The 21,545-nt window shown below is 38.5% G+C and overlaps 1 protein-coding gene across 4 annotated transcripts in view; it reads right to left on the reverse strand.

Annotated features, from left to right (window-relative positions):
* atp11b (ATPase phospholipid transporting 11B) overlaps nucleotides 1-17,668 on the reverse strand; it is a 50,568-nt gene extending 32,900 nt beyond the window's left edge. The window contains exons 1-8 of one of the 4 annotated variants that reach the window (XM_085250881.1): nucleotides 17,295-17,668; nucleotides 7,943-8,059; nucleotides 6,057-6,146; nucleotides 4,209-4,289; nucleotides 3,766-3,873; nucleotides 2,260-2,388; nucleotides 1,584-1,687; nucleotides 143-190 (exon numbers count right to left, since the gene is read on the reverse strand). In XM_085250881.1, coding sequence (XP_085107007.1) covers nucleotides 143-190; nucleotides 1,584-1,687; nucleotides 2,260-2,388; nucleotides 3,766-3,873; nucleotides 4,209-4,289; nucleotides 6,057-6,146; nucleotides 7,943-8,059; nucleotides 17,295-17,321 — 704 coding nt within the window. In that variant the 5' untranslated portion in view covers nucleotides 17,322-17,668. Of the gene's footprint in view, nucleotides 1-142; nucleotides 191-1,583; nucleotides 1,688-2,259; nucleotides 2,389-3,765; nucleotides 3,874-4,208; nucleotides 4,290-6,056; nucleotides 6,147-7,942; nucleotides 8,060-16,401; nucleotides 16,519-17,294 lie in introns of those variants that run through there. The other 3 variants (XM_085250882.1, XM_085250883.1, XM_085250879.1) reach the window with 3 other exon arrangements.
* Between the last annotated feature and the right edge of the window lie 3,877 nt (nucleotides 17,669-21,545).

Genomic DNA, 21,545 nt, shown 5'->3' on the forward strand with positions numbered 1-21,545 from the left:
GCATCTTACAATGAATGCACAGTCTCCATATTTAAGTAACAATTTTCATTTATTTTTTTATGTTCACTCTCTTTTAATGGTGCTGTATCCTTAGCTCTTGTGCTTATAGCTGGTACTATAATAGACAGAAAACTCATCTCACCTAACTATCTCCTCCCCATGCTGAGTCACCGTCATACGACCAACAAATCTGGGAAAAAGAAGAAAGAAAGAAAAAACAGAGTTAAGTGGATTGATAAACCAAACAGGATACTCTGTTCGCATGCACAAAGTAAAAGGAAAAATTCAGGAAAGGACAGAAAACCTGAGACTTACATGCACTGTGATGACCAAATTACTTTAAAGCCTATGTTTATATTTTTATTCATCCACCATTCTCTGACATATTTAAGTAATTGGATTAATGCCTCTGCAGCTTAAGGAAGCTTTGTGACTCATAGAGCACTTAGAAGAAATGACAAATAGAAATGCCAGAGAAAGCTGACATTCAGAGATTAAATTTTGGTCAGACTATATCGACCCAATGTGTGACAGATGCAATTTTAATAATATATAATAACAATAAAAATAATAAAGAAACAAATGCATTTTCCCAAAAAGACAACAAAAAAGCTCTCTTTTTTATTGTTATGCATTTTGTGATAATGAGCAGCAAATGTAATGGACCTCTAATACTGCATCTATATATTCTACATTCAAGATGCCACAAAAAAAAAGACAAGTTACAATAAAGATCTAAAAAACACCCTAATGGACAGTCAACATAAATCAGTGCTTTGTGAATATAAATTAGGCCTATGGAGAGTTACATAATGAAGCCATTTGTCCAAGCATGACAAAACATTTTACATCTTATGACTGATAAATACTGATTAGTCTGAATGTCTATTGTAATCTTCATCCTACATTTAAAGTTCAGCTGTGGTCTTGTGACAATAATTTCCTGGCTAGATTTTGTTTTTGGTTTTTTTTCATCCACCAACCTCAAGTTGAACATTAACTCGCAGGCAATTCTTGAGCTACTTTATCAAATAGGATCCCACATTGAAAAGGTTTTCAGACACAATGTGCATTCCTCTCTAATAGTTAAAAAAAAAAAAAAAAAAAAAATGGTAACAGTTCAGATTTTAGTTTCTCAAACAGACAGGAAAGGTTGCTATCATAGTGGAATTTTTAAGACTGTATACTCAATCAGGTTTCTCCACCCAAACACAACCCAAGCTGGTGCATCTGCCCTCATACCTCTGGATTTCTGCCAATTCTTCCTCAGATTTAAGTATCCACCTGCACTTGCAACCATTTATATTTTTTACTTTTGCACCTGCACATATGGAGAGATGCCTTGTTCATGTATTACGAGATTTTCTTCAGACGTTTGGTAAACATGTTTTTTTCTGAGCAGCTTTTTCAAATTGTTACATAACCCTCTGACTGCTTTAGTTACCCAGAAAAAGTTGCTGTTGCTTTTTTTTCTTATGTGGTTTAATGGGACTAAGTACCTTTTTTAAACATCTGTTGTCTGAATCCACACAATATACCCTTAGATTTATCTTGAAGGATCTGTACACTTAATTGACGATTACCTGTATAGGTCAGGTTCTGGTTGCTGACACTCCACCACAGCCTGCAATGCCTCCAGCTGGGAGACTGACTGGCAGACTGATGTCTCCGCCACTGAGTAATGGGTCTAGAAAAAAGACAGACAGACAGACAGACAGACAGACAGACAGACAGACAGACAGACAGACACACACACACACCAGGTTAATTAGTGATGGCTGGGAAGCATTGCTTCAAGTGGGACAAATGTGGTTTTCTGAATGAGCAATGGGAAAATTATAACAGAAAAAACAGTGAAAACTCACGGATAAAATGAGAGGAAAAGCAAAAAAAAAAAACAAAACAAAAAAAAACAAAACAAAAAAATTACTCACTGCAGTGACTCAGATCACAGACGATTTATAAAATTGGTTTCACATTTTCCTGACTAGGTTATTAGCCATGCATTCATGTCAGCACGTTTGCAACAACTGAAATTCAATATTGTTTTTTATGTAAATAATACTTTAAATGACCCAAACAGAAATATACAGTGAAATATATAAGTGTCACTTCAACAAAGCAAAAATCTAGTATTTGCTTGAGCTGCGATAAAGAAAAGAAGGTGAAAATAGCTTCTGAAAACTCACAGTGACAAAGCTAAAGAGATTTAAACACCTCCAAGTATGTTTAACAGCACCACTCATATTATTGTCAGACCTTGAGATTGGTCTCTCCGTCAAGACTGGCTGTGGTGATGTGACAGGTGCCATCTGGACGATCTGACGACAGTAACACCAGGTCTGCTGGGAACGTTTCATCTTTAGCCACACGGACGATGTCTCCCACCTAGATGGATAGACAGAAGCAGGCACAGGGTAAAGTCTGTTCAGTTTTTCACTATATTTCAGTTGGATTGTCAAATAATTGTATTCACACATTTACGGTGATGTTTAATTGAGTTAAAATACGTTTAGCATCACTTAGGCAATATTATCACACGTTTTCAGACAGATAGTTTTTCTCCTAAGTACACACACACACAAACAAATATTTTAGAAATCTAAAAATGTTTAAAACTAAATAGCTAAATGACTTTGTTAAGAAATATATATTGTAGGCAAGTTAAAAATGATTGGGGTGCAACTATTATCAAAATTTGCAAATGTGTTTATTTTTGGTTGTTTTTGACCTCTGTGCTCTTTAGCATACATGAAAACACCCACAGTTGGACCCTTTGGAGGATGTTGGCTCACTCTGCTTCTAAACAAGCTCCAGAGCCGTTTTTGTATTGTGACAATGTGTTCTGATGTCAATGTGACCTAGGTACTAGGCGCACGCTGCAAGATCTACACGCCGTCCTGTAGTCAGGTGTGCTTTGAGGATGTGGTAGAGTACCACATAAAGACGTAAAGAATACAGTTTTGCCTGAACATTTGCCTAGGTAAATGGAAATGTTAGAGGTACATTCTCCACGTTATTTACTACTCCAGAGCCTGGCCAAGAAGTGTACTGAGCGTTCTCACTGGTTAGTGAAGTGTTGTGAAGCATTTTGGTTCGCTGGGAGTGTTTCAAATGTTTTGTGTGGGAACAGAAATCAAACAAAAACTCTGTATTGTTCACACTCTAGACAATATGTTTAATTGTTATATTACAGTTTGTATGTCTGTGAAGGTTCTCAGTCATCCAGGTCATCGTTGTCAAAGGAGCTTGCAAAGAAAAGCGCCTCAAGTGATTCATTTATTCTTTTACTAAAGTACACATTTAGTGATGTCTTTAGTGATGACCCCAGACATGCAACCCACAGTGTTTCCATAGTGTCAGATAAGATCAGGAAAAACCTATAATCATCACACAACCACCATTACCAGACAAGCCGAGGTATAAAATGACACAGTGTTTGAAGGGCAAATGCTGCAGCTAGTTATACAAATACAATTATACATAGAACAGAATCATATCACCGTTTCAGGGTTTATTTGAACAGGTCTCTGAGTGTTTGCATACTGTACCATGGGAAATTAGGTGTTAGAGTGAATTTATAAGCTTTAGATGGGAACAAATTTAAAGAAATGACACTTTAACATCCAAGCTAAAGTTAGTTACGAGTCGTTAGGAGTTGCAAAAAGCTTTTTTTGATACCATAATTTTCTTGGACCAAAGAAATTCTTTCTAAACTGGAATAACTGGCGTGATTAAGGTCCTTTACAACTTTGATGATCTTACCCTGATATTCTTGGATCTCGTCTGCACCAGACTTCCACTGCGAACCACAAACACTGGAGCCCCATTCACCTCATTGTCAGCCTTGTGTCTCAGCCAATCCTCATAGCCCTGTGAAACACAACCAGTTACAAACTGCAGATGGCAGGTGGTTAAAATAATCTTATTTACCCACTATGGTTGTGTGTGTGGCATGTGTGGCACTACTAGAAACTGATCAACAGAAGTGGCCAAATTTAGCAAGTTATTCTAAACAAACGTGTTTAATGTCAGAAACAGGAATGCTTCAAATGTTCTCAATCAATACTTTAATTTCAAATGTGCTCTGTACAACAACAAAAGCTTTGAGCTTTGCCTACAAATAGACAATAATCATTGATGACGCATGCATGTTTGTTCCACATTTTCATGAGGAAGAGGAAGCCGCTATGTGGTTATGTTCTCACCTGTTTTATGGCAGTTACTGTGATCACAAAGAACAGAGGCAGGCCGCTGGTTACTGGGGAAGTTGGCGTATCTATCATTAACTTCAAAGAAAAATACAAAACAGAGTTTAGAGATGATGCCAAACTAAAAAAGGGACTGTAAAAGTGGTAGTGGTTTTTGCAACAACGAGCAACTTGAAAAATACGACAGAAGTAGTGGCCAATGTGCATAAACAGGAAACCCGTATAACTTCCCTTAAAGGTCAACGATCAGATAAGAACAAGTCTCACATACACTTTTGAATTACTGTCTTTGTAAGCAGGGTCACTGGGATATTATATTTCCTCACCCCATATCCTGGTCTTAATAATCACAACGAAATGCTGAGCAAAGTGTGTGAAACTGAAGACCAAGCTAAAATGATTTAGTGCCATTGAGCAGTGCTTTTATTAGTGGATATTAGTTTTGGATTGGGGGGTGTTTCATAAGCAGGTTTCTGGCAACTCTTTCACACTGTTGCACTAGGGCTGCTCGATTATGGCAAAAATGATAATCACGATTATTTTCACTGAAATTGAGATCTCAATTATTTGATGATATTTATTTAACAATAACAATGTATTGAATAATGGCTTTAAAGATTGTCAAAAAATAATATAAAATAGTGTGCAAATACTGATAACAGTGCAAATGTTTGCAATATAAGAAATAAATGAAAAATGTAAACATCTATGTTTAGTGAACTTTGCAGTGTTGCTCTGTGGTGCAGCTACGACACTGTAGCAAAGTTTACACACTATGTCTACTTGATCCACGTCTGACTCTGCGAGCCCATAATGTTTCCAACCACTGAAGTTTTTTTTACCTCTCTTTTCAACCAACGGCAGTCACTCTCCTCTCCAAATAACTTCTGCTTAGCTTTCCGAGCTTCCCTCGGGTCCTCTTAATTGTTGTGACGCGTGTTCGACATGCAGAGAGGTACGCTCGATTTGCCACACGGAGCAGCGCGAGAGTAAAGCACGAGGGAGGTGCTAATAATCGGCTCAGTCATTTTTAATGATCGTTGAAAGCCCAGATCGTAATTTAGATTAAAATTCGATTAATTGAGCAGCCCTATGTTGCACTAATCTACAGGTGGAAGTAGTCATCCAATAAATAAATAAAAAAGTAAATAATTACTCATGAATGTAAACAATGCATGTTCATAAAAAACAACTGCACTGCAAACTTTTCATGTGAGGAAAATGTGCAACATTTGTTAGGCTTCAAGCGTAACCACAAAGGCTTTAGGCAAGCAACACTGAATGTAAAGTGAAACTTTGCTTAAAAGGAAGACGCCTCAAGGAAAAGATCAAAGATATCTTAACACTTTAACAAACACTTTCTGTAAATGGCTACACTAACAGAAGAATTCACCAGTCATCTAGAAACCCATCTAAAGCAATCTTTAAATGGTCAAATTGGCCATCTTAGATGAAAAGAGGCCCCTCTCTCAGTGATTTGAGGCTAAGGTGACTTCAGCCTCACTGACATGTTGAGTGGGTGAAATAGAGTCAAGGCGATTGCTTTGGCTTCACTACACAGTGCAGAATAAATCAGAAGGCTAAAAATTTGAAAGCCAAATCCTACTTCAGCATAAAATGACTGATGCACAGTGAAGGCCTAATGCTTAGGGCTGGCTGCAAAGACACACATATTACTAAGTGAGTAAGTGTGTCGCTTTCATACAGAGGCAGACCAGTCTCTGCTCTGGTACCTAGAAGTCGATGAGTCACTCAATGCTCGGAAGCACAAGAACGAGCACAGGCATTTGTATTAAGAGGAGGAAATACGTCAAGGAGTGTTCACATGCATTTGTGTATCGTTACCTGTACAAGGAAGATAATGAGGAAGTAGAAGTTTGCTATCCTTCTGAATTGCTCAAACAGATTCTTGGGGACAAAATTCCAAACTGTATACTGAAATAAAAAAAAAGAAAACATCTTTCAGGGTTTACTGGGACAGAATAATTGCTACTAAAGGTTCTTTTTTACTAAGTAAAACAGAGGAATTGAATTGCAAATACATAGATGGTGTATTGGAGGTATTCAAACTACTGTACTAGCAACTGTTTATTAGAGCAGAAAAAAAAAACACTTTTACTGTGTCGTATTTATACTGGCCATATTTAAGACCTTACATGAATACAATAATATAGTTAAATGATATTCTGATTACCCCTGTAAAATATCTTGTCTATGGCTAGAGTGTTCACTGACATTTCCAAATTGGAGCTTGAGATAAAGGAGTACAGCAGCTGTGCTGAGCTAAAGTGTTCTTCAGATAAACTGATTACTGGTTGCTCATTTGCACATTTATTTACTCAATAAATGTGCCGTTTAAGTCTTTCTCTTACTTTATTAAGATAAAATGCTACAGACAGTTAGGTCCATAAGTTTCTGAAGAATGAAAGTTTTGGTAGCTTTACCTCTGTGCACCACCACAATGGATTTTAAAATCCAACAATCAAGACTTGAATCAAGTCCCAAATTTCCATAGGCTCAGAAGTAAAGAAGCATCATTTTAAATTACAGGAATTTTTAATACTTGAATGAAAATCCTTTGCTGTCAATGACTTCTGGATCCTATGGACATCATCAATGCTGTGTTAAGATACTCTCTGAGCAGAGAGTATAGCCCTGTACACTTCACAATTCATCTTGCTGCTTCTATCAGCAGTCACATCATCAGTAAACACTAGCAGCCCAGTTCCACTATCACCCATACATGCCTGTGCTAGTGCCTGGGTTATTGTACTAGATTGTAGATGTGGCCCCTCCTGAAGTTCTTCTCATCTCCTGAAAGGGCTGGACTGGGACGAGCTGTCACGACGCATTGTTATTATAAATAAAACGTGATCGTGAGCAAAAACGGTGTGTGTTTGTTTGTGTGTGTGTGTGTGTCGCATACCTCACAAGCTCATTTTAGGAGTTCCATTGACAAGCTATATTATACAAGTTGAATATTTGGAGTCAACAGCCAATATAGGTCACCCCCATTTAACATAAAATAATGAAGCCTCGCCTGAAACTGGTTGTCAGTTGCTTGTCCAATAACTTTTGAGCAGCTGAAAATGGGGACCATATATTAAAATGTGATTACTAAGCAGTTAATGCAATGTTTTTGTTAAACCCTTTGAATCAAAGCTCTGCATTTCGAGCTAATCTTAATTGAAAGAAATTCTATTGCTGTGTAAAGAGGAAAAATATAAAACACATATGGACCTAACTGTATGAGTACACACGAATGGCAGAATTTACCTTATCCAAAATCAGTTTCAAATCAATGCCTGACTAAAGCAGGTGCTTTAACCCTCCCGTCAATCATTTAATCTACCAGCTAATCAATGACAGTCATGATTGCTGGAGGCAGGCCCTAGCTCCTTTTCTTTGTTATCCTTTTGTCTTGCCAGTGTTCTAGCTGACCTACCTAGCCTCTCACCAACACACAAGTTTTCTGTCTGTGCTAATCCTGTTATCAACAAATCACACTTTAAGCTTATCTCTCTCCTACCACACCAGAGATACACACTAATGTATTTAGCACTGGTCAACACTGGTGTCCGAAACCAGACTGAGTTTAGAGTTTCTCTGAATGACAATTTTTCTGTAGCCATAGTTGCTGTGACTGCAAAATGTTAGCGTTCATATCAAGAGGGGTTTTTTTTTCCCCTTGCACTTTTGACACAAATTTTAAGATCATAATTGTAACATACCTTGGATGAGATGATTCTGTTGTCGGCAAAGCGTTGTGGTATGTAGTGGCCATTCTGGGGGAAACGGTTAGCTACGTACACTGTCCTGGTATCACTCTGATGAGGGGGGTCAAAGCCCTGAGGGAGAAAAGGGTGAGGCAGAAACACCAGACAAGTGTAAGGAAAGGTTAAAAAAAACAAAAACAAAACTGTATAGCTACCCAGATTTAAAACATCATCACTTCAACACCACACTAACTATAAAATTGCAGTTAATGATGTCATTGCAATATTATGATCTTATTTTAAACCAAGTTATTTAATACTGTTGGTGGTGTGATAAACCACTGCAAGTCTACACCGCACTAAAGTCCACCTGGGGCAACGTTTTGTTCTTCTATTCATTGTGGTTTCAGCTGCTGTATAGTTGGGAGTGTAAAGTGATTTCTCTGTGGGCTGTTATTTTGTTGAGTGCAGCACAGCTTAGTTTGGGGCTTGATAGATTTTACAGTAAGAGACAGAAAGAGAAGCAATACCAGACACGACGCTACTGTTACAGAATGTAAATACACATATCAAGAGTGAGAATATGGCAATGTGGCATTCCTTGTTTTATGATGACTGTATGTTTCCATTTAAAAGCAAATTTCTGAAAAGCCAGCCATATGCAACAAACTTGGTAAAAGTTTTAGTTTTAGTATAGAGTCAAATAGGGCTGTTCGATATAACGATATATATCGGATGACAATATAAAAACGTCCATCGTTTCATTTTACGCTATTGTTTATTTCGTGGTGTCGCAAAATAAACTGTTTACGGCAATATTTTTTCATCGTTCTGATGGTCACTGTAGTGGCTATATTAATTTAAGTTCTCTCTTTCTCTTATATTTAAGATAACCACACTACAGATGGACAAGTGCCTGTTTTTATGCACGACAGTAAAACCATCGCGTGTCCGCTTGTTTTTTTCCACGTAAACCTTTCACAATAAAGCTCAAGATCCTGTTGAGACTTTTCAAAATAAACTGAATCGCGTGAAAGAGTTTGCAGAATGTTTACGGATGAGAAGCAAAAAAGAGCCATCAGGTGCTAAAAATATACCTTAGACTCAAACGTTAGAACAGGCTTTTCCCCGCAGCACGCTGTGTAATAAATACTTCCCCAAAAAAAGAAAAAAAAAGAAAAAGGCGTCCGTTACAACTTATGTCTAAAAAAATGTATCGTTTCATGCATCGGTTAAAACACTCAACTCCACGTTCATGACGCTCAGCTGGAAACACTTCGCACAAGTCGAGCTGCCCGAGATTCACAGAATTTACAGAAAATGTTACATTCTTGTGATTTATATCGTTATCGGGACATGAGATTTTGGTCATATCGCACAGCCCTAGAGTCAAATCATTTTCACTTTTTCAGACAGTTAGACAACATAACACATTTATGAAAGCAAAACAACTTTACAAGCAATGCCATCAACTTGAATGCAGACAAGCCTTATTGCAAACAATGTGGTAAGGCATGAATAACTAGATCAGAAACAGCTGGTGTAAATCCCACTTACCATAAAGATATAGTCATCAGTGAGTGGGGGTTGAGGGACATGGGAAGGGATCTCAAGACTGGATTGTAGGTCACTGACCATTGGTATCGTAAGCCACAAACTCTGTTCAGTGAGTGGCATAGATGGTTAATTTTATTCCTCTTACAAACCATATATCTTCTCGGTTTTTGGACTGATAAGTCTTGAGATCTATTCTCAGGTGCCTTAACCCCCACTCACATCAGGTGACCTCAATAGGTCACACGATAGGGTGGGGCAAGGTGTCACAGTGGTTTGACCCGAAATCATGATGGTAATGGCCGATGCCTTTTTTCACATCTTGGCTTATGTGATGACACAACTAATAGTTGGTCAACAACCACTTCCTAAGCGACAACCTCAACTAGAGATAAATACCTTGGACTTAGAAATGAAGAAGCCTCTTAAATATGAGGAAAAACATCTTTTTTTTTAAAAAACAACCTGCTTTTCAAGCTCTTTAGACTTCCATGTTGTTGTTAACTGAGAACTACACAAACACGTTCATATTGTGCACCTCAATTTTTCTGACCTGCTGTATTCTACCATGGCTGCTGCATCTGGGTTGAAGACATGAGGGTATGATCATGTTGGTTTTTACTGCCATAATAATATTTCAGTACAGAAGCTCAGAGATATCTCCCTCAGATATACAGAGGGAGATGTTGCAACAGTTCAAAAAGCTTGAAAGTCTTTGCTTCCACTTTTGACTTCTTGTCTTCCTACATTGGCACTTACGTGGCAGTATTGTATGAGTGGCGACACATATCGTTCAGGTGAGAACGATGAGGTATCGTGCTGTACCTCATCTGCTTCAGGGTTTGCTGTGTTGCGTTCAGGACAGTGCTGTGTTTGGACTCTCGGCTAGTCTGCTCATTGTTTGTGATATAAGTGGAGGATATGATTAGACAGTTTTTGATATATTTCAGACACATTGTTATAATACTGCAACAATTGTGCACCATACATTCATAATTCCCTCTGTTGCATAAACAAACTGCAGGACATCTGCATTTGAGGCCATGTTCTAATTGCAATCTGTCTCCAACATAAATCTGTCCAAAGCTAACTTCCATACTTAAATACTCTGGTTGAACTGTATATAATTACATAACAACCTTTCATGTTTTACTTGCATATTAAAATTTCACATTTAAAGCATTCCATTTCTTTTTAAAGCAGCACTTTTTGTTTAAAGTCACTTGCAAATATTTCATAAACATGCTACTTAAAACGTACCTCTAACATATTTACATTCAGATTGAGCAATTCAAATCTCCAGCATATTCTGGCAGGTCTTTGATAGTCACTACACCCTCAACATGTAAGAAAAATAACACCAATGACAAACAAGGTGAACTTTTCAACAAGTGACATTTCTAAGATTTTCTGGCGCTGACTGGTCTGACAAACCCCACCCAACTGCTGTACACAGATGACTAAAGGAGGCGTTTCCTATTATTCACAAATGTAAGTGACGCAATATGCACACCCGACCACACAAAAAGGAATGTATCTGGGTTACGTCACTACACTCCCAGAAAGATCAACCTCTTTTCAGGGACACATGTAAACCATTAGCACTTTGTAATGTTCTCAGTCTCTTCATCTTTCTCCCATCTGACCGTTGTGAAAATGAATGCAGCACATGCAGTTCAATGACTGAATAACAGAACACCTGTTAGCCTTTAGCTCATATGACTTTGTCATACAGTAACTCAGCCAATGGGCAATGCAGGTGATGGCATCAAATCAGTTATCCACTTGTGGAAACAATATTTTCAGTATTCTTCATTTATTCTTTTTGTATTATTTGCTCACAGTAGGGCTGGGCGATATGGCCTAAAATCTATATCACGGTATAATTTGAAGCATGTGCGGTAATGATATACTGTATATCGCGATATATTCTTTTCTTCTGTATAACGTATTTTACACACTATAAAGGCAAACTTAAAATCCTTTAATTTTTCTCAAAAATCGACAGTGCGCCTTATGTATGAATTCTGGTTGTGCTTATTGACCTCAAAACAGATTTTATGTAGTACACGGCACTCAAAAATGTTTTAGTACGACTTTGATAAGCTATGAAGCCGCACCGCCTGATAGATTGTCGGAGCATTACGGCTACCGTAGTCAGGAGCCTTGTGGAGTAATCTGGGTCCAAAACCTCTGTCTGCTTCAGGTCCCAAAGTCAAACGAACATTGCGGCATCACTGAGAGTTAAAAACTGTCTAAATTCTTTCATCTTTATTAAAATGATCAGAATTGCTGCTTTACCAGGTGTAACAATTAAGTTTAACATTCAGGCATCCATGAAAACAGAATTTATTAAATTCAACGGAGTTAGAAGTTAGCAGGAAGTTAGCTCGCTAGCTTCCACCTAAACATGATATGCCATGTTCTGACTGAGATATCTGAAAAAATTAAAACGTACAGCTCTGCTATCACTTCCAACATAAATGAAGACAGAAAACTAAGCAGTGACGTTTGTAGGGTTACGAAAGATGGACTAGCTGGTATATAATGATGTCCTACGTAATCGCTAGCAAAACAGCTACGTTAGCATAACATTAGCACAGTGAAGCTGAAGGATGAACGCTTTTTTCCACTCGATAAAAATTAACGTGAGGGTTTCTCCTGGTTAGGGACAAATGCAATTGCATAGCAGGATGCTATACACGGACCAAACTTCAGTCAGGAGAACAACTGAGATCCAGCCACAATATGAGGTTAGTCATTGATATACTGCAACAGCACGGGAATAGAGCGGGTGCTAGAGAATTCGGCATTATTGAATCAATGGTACGGAAGTGGAGGAAGCGCAGTTTTTGGCTTTCCTCTTATTCCAAAAGTGCTTAGTCTCTTTGCTATTACTGTCGCCCAGCATAATTTGCAGATGATGTTGTTTGCAGCCGCTGCAATGCTTTCGACCAAAACAGGCGCAGCTTGATGATGACACCATCAACATGCGCTATTGTGGTAGCGTATAGTAAAAATCTCTACCGTTGGCCAAATTTATATTGTTTCTACCGTATACCATTTATACCACCAACCCCTAGCTCACAGCTTTAAAAAAATGGGCAGAGAAAAAAAGAGGGAAAATTTTCTCTCTCTCTTTTTCTGCATTTACATTTATAAAATTATATAAACATTGGTCAATTAACCACTGCAGCAACTTTAAGAAACTGTTGTTCAACAGTTATTTGATATACACAGCTCAGTAGGCATTGTTGAAAGTACACGAAGAAGCTGAATTCTGCATTGTAGTAACACCATGACCAATTAGGATTTTGAAGAAGTGGTTGCAGAATTAAGGAAAGGGCACACAGGCACTGAGCCCCAAGATGTTTTACGTGTGTGTGTTTACACATGTAAAACATGTTGGGGCTCAGTAACATAAATATCCTGAGCCCCTGGCATCCTCCGATCACAAGACAGGGAGTGCATTTCCCATTGGCTTAACGAAATCCACAGTAGATTATTTAAGTAGTCTGTAGTTTGAAGGGAAGACACCAACTTGTCTGCAAACACTCATTTACTGACGGCTGAGCAGCAGTTTAAAAAACAAAACAAAGGTCTATTTGACCGGATCATTCATGAATGAATGAATATATATATATATCAGCTAAAAGGTGGATTTGTCTTAGTGAGATATTTGTCCTTTACTTCAAGTTAATGGGCAACTGGAGATTGGAAAGTATGTAGAATTAAGCATTTTGTTTTCTTGTTTGTCCCAGTAGCACTGCATTAATAAATGTCTTGGATTGGAATGAAAAAGTAGACAAATGTTTAATGATTAAATTAAACCAGTAAACCATTAACTTAATGGCTTACTGCACAAGTGTTATTTGTAGTAGTATAAAAATGCAATATGTATATTGCAACTTTTCTAGTCTTATTAGTAATGGCAAGCAACAGCTCACTGTGAATTCTTAACCAGGGATATTTTAATGTTCTCTTTTTAAAGAAAATGAAACTGCAGATGGTGAGGGGCCAAGAAGTAACTTTTGTAAGCCAAAAAATTCCCCACAGGCAGAAAAGCAACAGATGAGTCACTAAAATTAGTCAATCCTTACAGAGAGCTTAAAGCAGTTACAAATTTTAACAGTGCAAACATCATGCTTAACACACCTTTACGCAACTGCTGTGAGCAATCCAGACAACAGTTACTGGAGATTTATTCTGTTCCTATTTGTCACCCAGTTTTTCAGGCAACTGTGGAAATTGCCTGAGCACGACACGGAACTAACATTTAAGTTACCCAATCATTAATATCTTGGTGAACAATAACTACAGTTAAAATGACTGATGGCCAAATACACAAAAACCTGCGTAGCTCTAACAAACATGTTCTCATGTTAAAGAGAACATTGAGAGAAGCACCTCAGTCGATGCTTCTGCAAGTCCAGCATTACGGCTTTAACAGGATCCGTTTTCTCTATAGTTCAGCGTTAAGCTAATGACACTTCAAACAAACTGCACGTAATTGTCGACTTCCCCCATTCAGTTGCAACCTAACAACAGACCGACACCATCTTTTAGCCATCTTGACACATACCAAAGTTAAATAGATACAACTCACCGCCCTACAATTTTAGTCGCGCTGCAGTCTGCAACCACTAGTGTGACTATGGCTATGGAAATATTTTGGATTATTTACCTGATCAACAGTCCAAGGACTAAAAGATATTCTGTATTTTTGTATATGATACAGAAAAAGTTAAAATTTTGACATTTGGCACAAAGCACAAACTTGGCATTTGTGCTTAAAAATGACTAATTTTATGCTAATTCAATTCACAAGGTAGCTGCCAAAGCATTTTGTGGATCCGATGCAGCTCTGCTATATAAGATTACAGATTTCTGCAGTGCAGCAGGAAGTTTATCTAATGAAGGCTCTGCAGACATTTGTTTGGATAGACATAACATGAAGAGGTTGACTTATTTTAAAATAAAATATTCCTAAACAGTTGAACATGGTTTGTTGTTTTGAGGACCAGCGGTAATAAGCCGAACACATAAGGTGAAGTCTAGAGTGAAAAGTGCAGTAATTTATGACATTCTATTTCTATAGCACAAATGTCTGAAAACTGCTTGCCAATCTGAGAGTGGATGGATACAAGTAACAGATGAGTAACAGATACTTTTACTCCTGCTGGGTTTACTCAATTTTTAACACCACTACCAGGTGTACCTCACAATTTTGAGTTAAACACCTTCACGTAACCATATATGCATTAAATATATTTTGAACATTGTATGAAAAATGAACATTATACCACTGAAAATGAAGATAAAAGTAGGCTTATAACTAAAAACTATAAAGCTGAAATCAGCTTGTTTTCATCCATTGACTCTATACCCCCATCAATTTGAAGGCTGACAGGTAATTAGTCCCCACATAAAGCCTACAAGTCCCACAATGCCTTGGGGGAACAGCCCTGAATAATGGCAACGCAACACAACCAAGGGGTCATATTACAGATTAAGTGGCACTTAATCAAACGCGATGAGCTACCGGTAAATGGAAATGTTAACAAAAAAGTGAGGTGGTTGTAAAAAGAAAAAAGAAAGGGGGGGCAATAAACAGTATGTACTCATGTACAGTGGGTACTAGTTTTAAACATAAGACTGATGACAACAGCAATACAATAAAATAAACTGCATATAAGCTAAACTGATGGACTACATCACCAAATATAAAATATTATAAAAAAAAATATTGTTGTACAACCCACAGCAACAGAGTAGTCAGAGCAGGGCTAGAGAGTAAGGAATGATATTTTATCATGGGTGACATAAGGATGTTTTATTGCTGCGTGTCAGTGGATTATTACAAGGGCTGCTGCAGCAATATCCAGGAAAGAGCCTGAATGAGACTCAAAAAAATGTAGGAAACTCCCATTTGCTCAATGGACTACAGATGAGTACTATAGACAGATGGTTTTTTTTCCTTTTGCTCATTTGCGCTCTTGATAGTTGCTCTATTTTTCATGATTATATCATGATTAACGTGACTTGGTAAAGCAAGGGTAATTCATTAAATACTTCTCTCATAGTGCACTTAAACTATATACAAAACCTCAGGAAGACTTATACCAGTCTTTTTAATATCTGTCAGCAATAACATACAGACTTTAAGTCTCCATAAAGACATCTAGAAAACCCAGTTCCCAGGCTTGCAAACTAGTATGTCAAAGACTTTGCTTTTTTGCTACCATTCTTCATGCTTTAATTTCTGGTTTGTTTTATAGTGTAACTGAACCAAGACTGACAATGAAAACCTGTCACATCTCTCTCCCCCCTCTCCCTTTTCATTCCACCAGAAAGAGCTGATAAATAGTATGAGTGAACAAACATCCCCATTCTACCGTCCAGCTGATATTTGGGTCAGACTAATGCCCCTCAACAAACGTTTTCATTAGGCCAGCTGTATAAGGTGCATTTTAATTACACTTTTAATTAAGCAGCCAGGTCAATTAGGCGGGATGGGTCAAATGAGCTGAGCTATCTTAAATTAGGAGGAGGCTATGTACCATTTCTAAATAGACCCCTAACTCTCTGTGGTGCTCTTAATCTCCAAAAGCAAAAATGATTTTTTTTAAACAGGCAAACTTGAAGCTGAGCATGACTCATAAAATTTAATAAGTGTCACTTTAACTTAACCTTAACTACAGAGAGTGCACAGTGAGCGGGGAGAGGTCAAAAACACCCCCAACACTGATTAAACTCAGTAGACATGGTGACATCAACCGTTTGTGTGTGGCTAATCTCATAATATGCAATCACTCATTCACATGGCTCTTCACCACTGGTCACGCCACTCTCATTTGCCGATCACTGAATGTGCTTCTTATCCCAACTCTGCTTAAACATAGTGAAATAACCACACAGACCTTCATGATTACAGCCACAAGCACCGTGACACTGTAGCTTTCTTCAGCCATAATTCAGAACTCGTTCTTTCTACTGTACCAAAACGGGCCACTATTGTGGTTTAACTGATGCCTTCGCCCGTCAATGCGACCGTCATGTTTGCAGACAAACAACAGGTGATTACAGCAGAAACAGGATGCGGTGTGACGAATCAAATCAGTTCAATTTCAAATAATACATACAGATATAGATCATGTAAGGAAAGCAGGGAACAAAGAAGTGGGCCGAAATAAAGTTAAAATAACACAAGCTAACGTCAATTATTACCCTCGAGTGTTGAGGCTTACGTCTTAACTAGCTCAGTTAAAGATAGTTTATTAGTCCCCTGAACAAAATTTAAATAGAACATTTGAAACTGAGCTCAGTCTAAGCGAAAGTTGTGCGTTAACACTAGATAAAAGCAAGCCAGAGACGCTTTATAACTTTGCCAAGTTTGACGTTGTTAGCCAGCTAGCTAGTGTTAAGGTAGTTAACTCTCAGGTGCATTTAGTAACGGAAATCACCCGACAGTTGTTAAAATGCTATCAAAGTTCGAACCAAACTTATACCTCAAGCTCAAATTTGAACTCAACCAATGTCTCTTGTTGAGGTCTAAACTCTTTATTACTGACAGCTAGCAGATAAGGTAATTGTTAGCTAACGTAACCTACACCTGACTGTCACTAAGGGGAAATGGAATGTTTTGAACACATCAGCAACAGCCAATTGGCTATGTTAGCTTGCTCTCTAAATAAAGTTTATTCTGCTTTCCGCGGGCTAAGCCTTACAATACGTAAGGAGACTGGCTGCTGTGGCGAACTAATAAGAGGAAAGCGGTATGTATGAAGAAGATGGAACGTGCGGTTTCATTTACCAGCTGCTGTCGTATCCACCGAATCATCCTTGCAGAATACGTTCCAAGTAGCCAGCACAGTCGCTAGCCCAGCGCTAGCAACTAGCTACTCCAACAAAACCGTCCCGAAACATAAATATTTCCCCCGAGAGGCAATCCTTCTCGGTGCATTACACGACACATTCACACGGCGCCACTGTGCTATAAGATGCATTCAATCTTTCCCATTCACGGTAATGTCCGACAAAAACAATTTCTGGTTTTAAAAGAAGTGACAGACGGCTGGCCACAGAGTCCCACCGAGCAGCGCTGCTACATCTCTCCTCTGCCACGATCACTTTTCCTCTGCCAGCAGCCTCAGCCTGTGCAGATACAGCTCTGGCTGCTCTCCGGTGGCCTTTGCACGCCCCCTGCCTGTCTGCAATTAAAAATGATAGCTAGATAGACTGACAGATACAGTAGCCGGATAGATATTTTCCATACTGTGCGGGATAGACCTCACTCCACATAGTTCATAGTGTATATAAGAATTTCAGCTGTGCTATTAAAGTGCAGATGTATGGTATAATAGGGATCGTGCAAGGTTCTCCAGGTAGCTTACTAGGCAGCTAGCGAATCTTGTATGAATTGGAGCTGGAAATTGTGTTTAGGTGCATTTGTTTTATTCTAGTGTATCTTAAATATCTTAATAGACTGTTTATTTATCATCTCCTGAAGTAAAACCTAACTACCTATGAGCTGGAAAAACTGGTCGGTTTATCTTTTATCCTTTATCTCTTTCTTCTAAAACTGCCCAACTACCAGTTGTTCCAGATTTTCTCTTGTAAGGCATCTCACATAAAGTGAGGTCATCTTAGTCCATCCATTACTTCCCCTCCCTCCTTGAATACTTGGCTGCATCCCAGTCAGTCGATAATGTATAGAGAGAAAATGATACCTAACGTGGAATGCTTGAGAATTTATGTATCTGTAAGTTTCAGGACTGCACCGTGCTCTTTGTACGTGATCGAAAGCACCAACATGATACTTCTATTGATGAAGAGTGAAGAAGAGCAAATGGCAAGTGATAATGATCCTGTGTAATCAATGTGTTCGAGCAGCTATATTTGGACCAGAACAGCTGCAGCTGCCCAAGCATTTCCTCTCCTCTGTTTCTGGCCTGCTGTCAAAAGGAAAGACGCCCATGTATTTGCATGCTTTTGCATCATCCCCAGTACCTTCACCTTTGCTCCTTAAGTGGCCAGAGTGAGTCTAATGTCTACAGCACACAGTTTATCTGATTTCTGCTGGACTTTTCATGATGGCAGTCTTACAAAAAAACAAAAAACAGACAAACTAAGCCAAAAGCCACCGATATGCATTTACCCGGGATTAAGACTGCTTTAGGTCAGCAGCAGGCGAGAGTGACTGTGTGCGCAACGTCTTGCCTTTAAGGCCTCGTCATCTATCACGTACAGAGTAACCAGTGACACAAGCCCCATTGTGTGCTTTGTGTTTCTGCCCTGCATCCAGTAAAAACAGAAATGTCACTTTTTAAAAGAGCAGATTTACTCTGCAAATCCTGCAGATAATCTGCTATCTGTCTGCATGTGTGTGTGAGACTGAAGCTCAGTGTTTCTGCCCATGTGACTGCAAGGGAAATCTCTGGTTTACATTGGCTTACATAACGCCACTGCAGCAGCAACATCTGGGTGCTCCTACCTGACAGCTGGACTGGAAACAGTATGTCAGTTTTTAATGTGAGAGGCTGCCAGGGCTGTGCATATTTCAGCTGTTGAGATGAAAACATTACATTTCTAAAATGTGTCAGAGAAATTCTTTTTCCAGTTAATCTGTTGTTTGCCGAGGTTGCAAAGCAACTAAAAATAGTGATTCAAGCTCATCCTACACATGAAAGAGAAAAGAACCAATCCTTTATTTTGATTTGAATCATTTACTCTCAGGAAAATGTCTTGTGTAATCTAAGTGTACTTTTTTTACCTTAAGTTTTATGGTCAGCTGCATAGTGATCATAGACATAGAAACTGCCAGTTGAAATGTGTGTGTTGTACCTGAGACATGAGATGACTGGCCAGTGATTCATAATGCCCTCTATGTCTGTCATGGAAATGGATGGCAAGGCACCAGACATTGCTTGGCTGCCTGCCCAGCTTTGTATTGAATTCAACTTATACTGCAATCTCGCTTGCAACACAGTACTGTGGTCTAACAGGTTAATATTACTCACCATGCTGCACCGTTCAAGAAACAAGTCAGTTACCTGCATGTGTGCCTCCTCACACACTGTTGGGCCACACATGTTTTACATGTGTCATGTGAGACATGTTCCAACCATGGCTGGGCTACACTGTAGAAAAGATGGCATCTTTATGTCTGCATAACATGTGGCAGTGTTTCTAGACACACATTATTTTAGAGGGGGATCCAGCACCACGTGTTGTGGTGTACATTTACTCCATTAAAAGGAAATACTGCATGAGTTCTTTGTTAAAAGTAGATATGTGGATACAGGTACGAGGTCTTCATAATCCATTTAAGCAATAAATCAAAAATGGACAAAACTAAACTAAAAAGGCTGTCATGTAAACTGTGCAAGGAAAGAAAGCACGGGTGTTTGACCTCTGGATTTGCCTTACATTTGCGTGAGGCACACCCTGTTTTGTTTCGAAATGACTTGAGGCAATGAGAGCCTGAATTAGTAGGACAACTTAAAAACTTCCTTTCCTTTCCTTTCCTTTCCTTTCCTTTCCTTTCCTTTCCTTGTCAATGTACATTAAACTGAATTAATTCATCAGGCCTGTTTAACCATGCCCTGGATGATCCTCTTGGTAAATACACCAGCGCTAAGTGGCTTTCAATCATTACCACCACGTATCCCCAGCAGTACTAATAGGCTTAGGACAAGAACTCACTATCAGCTCAGACTCTGCTCCCTCCAAGTCCAGCTTACTTGCTCAAGTTTCGGTTACCACTTTATATGTGGGTATATTAGCATTTGTCTTGTTGCGTTAGCATGAATAAATGTCTTACTGTGAGAGAAAAAAAATGAATAATGGACTCAGGGGAGCCTAACATTGGTCGTTATGCCTCTTAGGGAGATAGAAAATGAATGGACTGGCTTTTAAAGTGGATGGCTGAATCAATACCAAATGGCCATTAGTCTTGAAAATATAAATAAATAAAACATTGCTTTCAGAATGAATACTGGCGTGAAAAAAAGGGAAATGGTTTAATTTAGTTTTCTCAATGATGGACACTGGTCCTCGAGAGAGGCAGCAGTGGGGGAAAAAGTTAGTTGATAGTCACTGGTGGGAGGTTTTTAAATCATCTATCCAAAGGAAAGAGCTGTGGGGGAGATCTAACATGTGGTATAAGTCTCCCTCTTGAGGACAAAAGAAGGTGTTGCAAATATAAAACAGCAGTTCAGTAAACTTTAAAACAGACACTACAGTTGTTCTAAAGTACCAAAGCCATAATCTCATTCTAAGGCCCAAAACCTGAATTTTACTAATTTACTTTTCTAATTTACTGAATCATTCGGCTTTTTGAGAAAAAACTTTAAGCCCCTTTTACTCACTGGAAGACATCTTTTCCACAGTGACAAACTTTGTGATGCATAAATGAAGCCACAGGAGGTGGAAGTTAAACTGAACTACAGCACGTATATTAAAATAACACACACAGGCATACTGATGTCATTTATATGATATACGGCAGTGTGTGAATGTGTGTGTGACTGGGTGAATGACTGAATGTAGTGTAAAGTGCTTTGGGGTCCTTGGTGTGGTCCTAAGTAATGCGCTATACAAATACAGGCCATTTACCATTTTACGGCACTTCAGAGTGTGCAGCTAGCAAAGGTGTGGTTAAACCAACAATGGTTGCAAACAATGTGAGAGGCCAAGAAGATCCTAAGATCAGGTTCCAGAAGAGTCTTAAAGCTCTTCATTTTTATTATAGAACTTAGTTTACTTATGTACTTATGACTATGTTGGAGATGTGAAACTGCAACTTCTATAAGTAAATACAGGATATATATACATATATATATATATATATATATATATATATATATATATATATATATATATATATATATATATATACTACCGACCAATAACCTGCCTCAGTACTACATGGAAGCTCCTGTCAGGCATCATATCGGCTAAGATGAACAGGCACATGGGTCAATACATGAGCGGGACACAGAAAGGAATTGGCAAGAATACCAGAGGCGCAAAACACCAGCTACTGGTAGACAGAACAATCAGC

Source organism: Mchenga conophoros, linkage group LG17 (assembly GCF_057382185.1).
Source record: "Mchenga conophoros isolate Kocher_MC1m ecotype Shallow Benthic linkage group LG17, M_conophoros_male_GT1.1, whole genome shotgun sequence".
NCBI lineage: Eukaryota > Metazoa > Chordata > Actinopteri > Cichliformes > Cichlidae > Mchenga > Mchenga conophoros.